Genomic DNA, 5,866 nt, shown 5'->3' on the forward strand with positions numbered 1-5,866 from the left:
ATTGGGTGGCGCTGTTTTATTCTGCATTTAGATTTAAGATTTAATTTGGGATCAACAACTGCAAGAACAGAAAGAACACACAGGACATAAATATGATTTTGAAACCCTCTCAGCCACTAAGACATTTATTTCAAAATGTTAGTCTGCCTGGTCACATTTGATAATAATGTAGAACTTCAATCATATTTTCACATCTCTTTTCAGGACAAACTGGGCTATTAGAATATGCATCCTATAGTGATGTCACATAGAGTAAAATTGTTCTATAGAAAAGAGAAGAAAAAAGCATGACGTAGATAGGTTTGCAGTTTTCAAGGAGTATATTTCAAATTGCATCTCTTACACACATGAAAATAAAGTTGTGAACACGGCTGAATATCTATTATCAGAATCATAACTGTACTTTACTGTGTAAAGGGAATGCTGCTGTTAAAAAGCCCCTTATTTGTAAAAAGTGTTTGTAAACCAAATGTTATTGCACTTTTGTTCATATAGCAGTACTTTTAAAATAAAAGTGCGCAATACACTACTTTTGAATTCATTAGTGAATTTTGCGCATTACAATGCGATTAATCGCGATAAATTACAAAAAAAATCATGCGATTAATCAAAAGATTGTAATCGTTGCTGAGCACTAATATATATATATATATATATTATATATATAAACACTGACACTAAAGAGTTGGTCCAAATCCAGAGTCAAAGCTACTGTAAAAGAAATACAAACGTAGGTATGTTTGTTTCACTGTATTGACCTGTCAAAAAATAACATTGCAACTCCAATTGTCCAGCAGTCATACCACACAATAAACGTATTATGCTTATCAAACAGATTCTTAACGTGTCAGCAAAAACATCAGCAGTACAATACAGATGCCCTCAGGCAGCCTGCTTTAGGAGATTGGCCTCGGTGTTTTGCAGGATTATTGTTTCCTTCGGTGGCATTTTGGAGCTTCTCCCAGATCCCCTGTGTTTAAGACAGAAAATGCAAATTCTCTTTCTCTCTCTCTTCCACTTTTTCTTCAGTAAACCATGATGATAGATTTACCGTAAATGGTTGACCTATCCCTCCGGTGTACTGTTTAGCAAAGTTTTGTTTTGATTTTGGAACATGCAGAGATTTAAGTACACGTCCTGTCTACTGGAGCTCGATCTTACCTGTCCTCCACGTCTTGTATTGTGTCAGGAAGGGGTGAGCCAAGTGTTTCCGGAAGAAATATTGCAGCCACTCCACTGAGAATCGGAGCTCCTCCGTAGATTAAACCTGGAAGCCAAGGTATGTGGTCGGCCGTGAGAAGCACCATAGGGGCCACCATGGCTCCTACACGAGCCATCATGGATACCCAGCCCATGCCGTTCTGACTGAGAGAGAGAAAGAAAACAGCCATAACGACACTCTTACTTTAAATCAGTGTTCATGGTGCTGGTGATAAAGTAAAGTTAAAAAAATTAAGTAAAGAAAATCCAATGTTCAAGTGCAGCTACAATTTAATAAATTAAGAATGTCTGATAGGGACAGGGGGTCTTAAGTTACTGTTTAACTGTACTGGATAAAGATGGATCAACGTGGATTGTTTGTTGGTGTCATCTCAGAAAAAGCTGCCTTCTATGGATGTGTGTGTACTATGATGCCTATAGTTTTCAGAGAATAGTATGATGAGCGAAGACACGCCGTCAGCAGTGCTTCTGCCAGGACACATATTCGTCAACAAGAGAAGGCAGCAAAGAATGGCCGGACAAGCTATAATAACAAAGCCAGTGTGCTTGGACAAAAAAAATATTATTGAATGGACGGGTGACAGTTTATCAGGACATGACGGCCCTCTGCTGATAGTAAAGTCCCAATTTGAAGGTAAAATGTATCTACGTGTTACGAATCAAACATTTGTAATGACGTTTTGATTGAGTTTGGAATGATCTGTTTAGCGTTTGACATCATACATCTTTATCTGCCCATCGGACCCTCTGACCTTCTATTTGCTCTTCTGTCTGCATGACCTGCAGTTGAACAAAATACACATCAAACAGCCCTCCTTTGCTGTGGTTTGCAGCGAACTTTTACTTTGGTAAATGTCACTATTTGCTACAAGATACTTGTTGCATCCATGTATGGATGTATTTGTTGCAGCCTAATTGTTTGAACTGTTTTGTCCACATTTGTAATTTGTTCAGTAAAAAACAATCCAGTCAATCCAGTAGAGAAGCTCATTCTAAAATAGAGATATGATTTCCTCAAAAAACAAAATATACTGAACTAAATTGTATTATTATACATAAGCTAAAATCCCTTAAAAACATGAACACGTGAACCACGTATCTTTGCCAAATGAAGAGTTTACCGAATGATGGTTGGGTACAGTTCTCCAGAGTAAAGGTAGCAGCAGTTGAAGGAGGCAGCAAGGCAACCTTTACCCATTACAGCCAGACACGTGCGTGTCATCTGTTTATCTGCACAGGAGTAAAAACATGCATCAGATCACTCTGTTCTTTCTGTAGTATGATATTTAACTGCTATGCCATGTGTTCTAACATACCATAAGGTACCAGCAGGTTGATCAAAATAGTGATTCCAGCAATGATGAGAGCACCACATTGTGATGGTCGCCGTCCAATAATACACATAGTCACAGTTATGATGACTTTAGCAGGGATGTCAACAGCTCCAAAGATTACTTGGATTAAGTAGAAGTCCACCCCAAACTTTTGCAGATCCATAGCAAGACCATAGTATGCAAAGCTGGTTGATAACCTAAATTAGCAAAAAAACAAACAAAAAACAGCAAGCAAGGTGTCATTGCAATTTCATAGAAGGTGCTTAAAAAAAGTCATTGAGTATTTCTTCAACAAGTGCAGGACACGTACCAGACAGCACTGAGGCAGACTGTCATGTTCCTCATTGTGGGGGTGCGGAACAGATCCAGAAGAGAGTAGGAGCCCTTCACACTGGACAACTCTTTCTTCATGGCCTCCTGCAGCAGCTACGCATAAAGAAGGAGAGTTTTCTCTCTTCAAATTGATTTCATACACAATTATGAACACAGATAGATTGTGCAATCACACAAACACACCACGCTCCCTTACATTAATGTTGATTTTGTCTCCCTCTTCATGCCATCCATTAAATTTGGCCACACTTTTAAGGTTCTTGATGGCTTGTTCGGGCTTATTGCTCAGAGCTAACCATCTTGAAGATTCAAGAAACCACCTGTGTGAGACATTTGTTTAGTTTATACGTTAATAGTGCAATAACTATATCTCTGATCACGACACCTTTGCAACTTTTTAACATGAATCAGTAATTCTGGTTGCAACCTTAGGTTTCATTAGTATGTCAGTACTTGGCCTCTCACCATGCGATGAGGAAGAAGACATAGTAGGGCAAAGACACAGCCAGGGTTAACCACCTCCAGTCCCGGATGAAGTAGGCTATGAGGGCCAGGAGCAACTGCCCCACTGTGTAACTGTAACCTGTTATTGTCCCCATCACAGTTCGCACACGAGTGGGGATCCACTCCACAACTTGAAATTAAAGAATCACAGAACAAGAGATATTTGAAAGAATTTAGTACAATTAGTACTCTATCATCGGCATGCATGTTGCCTGCATCCAGTTAAGTCGTTCTACACGGATTGTGCTCTATCCAGCTAGATATCTTACTGAGCGAGAAGGTGTTGAGCCCCAACCCAGACAGAGCCATGCCACAGCCAAAGCGGAACAGGCAGAAGAGGGAGAAGGAGTTAGAGAAAGCAACACATGTTCCCGACACTGCCATCATCAGGTTGCATATGAGCAGGAGGATGCGTCGACCATATCTGGGGGCCAGGGGGATTTGCAAAGAGTCAGGTTGGACTACATCACATTATATGACTCGAATAAAATACAATTTTCTTTTTAGCAATACTGCATGACAAAGAGGCAAGTTGTCTTATGCAATACTCATTCATGTTTAAAAGTCACATGTATGATGGATTGTGCCAGATTTGCTTCCGTATTTCTATAACTGTAACATCAGTAGGGATAAAATGAATGTTACCTGTCTGACAGACTTCCAAAGACAAGAGCTCCCACAAGCACACCTCCCATGTAGATCGTTTGTCCCATTTGCTTCAAAGAGCGCTGATCACACACCAAATGCCACTGACGAGAATGTAACACAGTTTAACACACGTGACAGAAAAACGTTTACACGTGTGCAAAGAAAAAATATATATGCAGTCCTACTTCAGATATGATCGTGGAGCTCATCTCAGCCTTGTTGTAGGACCATCCATCTGTGCATCCCTGCAGGTCAACATCCAAACCATCCTTAGTGTCGCCCGCCTCACCTGAGCTGGAAGTCCCATTCTTAGTCAGGAGGTTCCACTGTGGAGCTACGTAACGCTGGCACCTCTCGGGCTTGCCTTTCTGGTCCAGCGGCACTGTAACCAGCAGTGTTTCCTCTGGGCTCAGCTGGGTCTGAGAGAGGTTTGTGTGTGCGCTGCAGAAGTGAGGAGGCACGGCGGCCACAAAGTTCTGCAGCAGGTTGTGGCTGGCCATCATCAGCACAGGTATGCAGAGAAGGGTCACATGCACGATCTGGAACCGTCCCGTGCCCCCCGCCTGCTCTAGGAGGTCACCAAACGGCATAGTTTTGTGCCACCAGAACTCCACAAGGTGACTTGGTGTTAATGGTACTAGATCCTTTTGTTGGTAGTTTAATTAAGAATTGGATGTGCAAAAAAAAAAGAAGAGTAAGTAGTTCTAGCACCTGGGAAAATATTGAAGAAGACATCAGTTGTCAGAACTAACCAGAGTGTATTTGACTTATGCATTTAAAGGTGTTGCATTAATAATACCAAATTTCATAGACTTACCTGCTGAGTTAATTTTCTCTTGTTAAATAAAATATCTACAAAATCCAATAAAAATGCTGGTTCAAAAAGTGTAGACCTTCATTAAAACAACACACGATTCCAATAAAAGTTTTCCAGAAAGGGGTCCTTAAAAAAAGCCCCAAAATATCAAAAAGATGTAAAAGTGGTCTTGTTGCTGCAGTGTGTTAAAGTAAGTAATCGGCTCTGAAATTCCAACAGCTTTTCCAAACTTTGGATTATAAGGAGTGCAATCTAAACTCTTGAAGTATTAGCAGCTCATTGACTGAACCTTGAGGGAGAATGCCGGGTCCTTGCTGTGCAGGAACAATGTCTGGTATGAAGAGTGGTCACATAACTATGGTCTGCTCTCTCCCCTCTTTGCACTGAGACACACTCCCTCTCCTTCATTGATTACTTAACATGAAGCACAGGGTGATAGAGGATCTCTAATAATCTATCTATCTGTCTGTCTGTCTGTGTGTCTGTGTGTGTGTCTGTGTGTGTGTGTGTGTGTGTGTGTGTGTGCCTGTGCACACCTGTGCATACACAAACACATTTTCACTCGATTTCACAAGTGTTTTTCCTGTCATTTTATTGAAAGTTTTCTGTAATTGTTTCCTTGTTGATTTGTTAATGAATGAGCACATGGATGTGTCTACTGTATTAAATGTAATAAACACTGCAACACCAGGACCCTCTGTCCCCTCTTGTTATAACAGTTTGCTGTCAATAAATGACAGTACAGTCAGCAACATTTCTAGGTGCTCTGATAAATAGTCACGTTATGCTGATGGAGTTCTGACACAAAAGAACTACAGCAATGCACTCTAATAATCTATCTATCTGTCTGTCTGTCTGTCTGTGTGTGTGTGTGTGTGTGTGTGTGTGTGTGTGTGTGTGTGTGCGTGTGTGTGTGTGTGTATTGTGTGAAGCTAGCATTTTTTTCCTGGTTATGTGTCCAGACTATTAGTTGTGAGGAATGTGCGCTTATGTAATGATCAGCATGGCA

At 40.7% G+C, this 5,866-nt stretch overlaps 1 protein-coding gene across 2 annotated transcripts; it reads right to left on the reverse strand.

Moving 5' to 3' along the window:
- Positions 1-533: 533 nt before the first annotated feature.
- Positions 534-5,193, reverse strand: slc22a6l (solute carrier family 22 member 6, like). 2 transcript variants are annotated; one of them, XM_031869239.1, is made up of 11 exons: positions 4,858-5,193; positions 4,226-4,751; positions 4,038-4,141; positions 3,662-3,816; positions 3,354-3,522; positions 3,085-3,208; positions 2,866-2,981; positions 2,538-2,752; positions 2,343-2,451; positions 1,162-1,365; positions 534-970 (listed from the first exon to the last, which is right to left on the reverse strand). In XM_031869239.1, the coding sequence occupies exons 2-11, from the start codon at positions 4,628-4,630 to the stop codon at positions 883-885; spliced, it is 1,689 nt and encodes a 562-aa protein (XP_031725099.1). In that variant the 5' UTR covers positions 4,631-4,751; positions 4,858-5,193; the 3' UTR covers positions 534-882. The 2 variants fall into 2 exon arrangements, with proteins under 2 accessions (XP_031725099.1, XP_031725100.1); XM_031869240.1 differs by lacking the exons at positions 3,354-3,522; positions 3,662-3,816.
- Positions 5,194-5,866: the final 673 nt, after the last annotated feature.

Source organism: Anarrhichthys ocellatus, unplaced genomic scaffold (assembly GCF_004355925.1).
Source record: "Anarrhichthys ocellatus isolate YVR2014 unplaced genomic scaffold, GSC_Weel_1.0 scaffold46, whole genome shotgun sequence".
In the NCBI taxonomy this organism is placed as follows: Eukaryota; Metazoa; Chordata; class Actinopteri; order Perciformes; family Anarhichadidae; genus Anarrhichthys; species Anarrhichthys ocellatus.

Bases quoted from the DNA above. Each gene is read 5' to 3' on its own strand.
- slc22a6l (XM_031869239.1), bottom strand. From the start codon at position 4,630: ATGCCGTTTGGTGACCTCCTAGAGCAGGCGGGGGGCACGGGACGGTTC. The intron at 4,142-4,225 runs GTAGGACTGCAT...CATTCTCGTCAG, and splicing joins GCTCCACGATCATATCTGAA to TGGCATTTGGTGTGTGATCA. The intron at 2,982-3,084 runs GTAAGGGAGCGT...CTTTATGCGTAG, and splicing joins GAGACAAAATCAACATTAAT to CTGCTGCAGGAGGCCATGAA.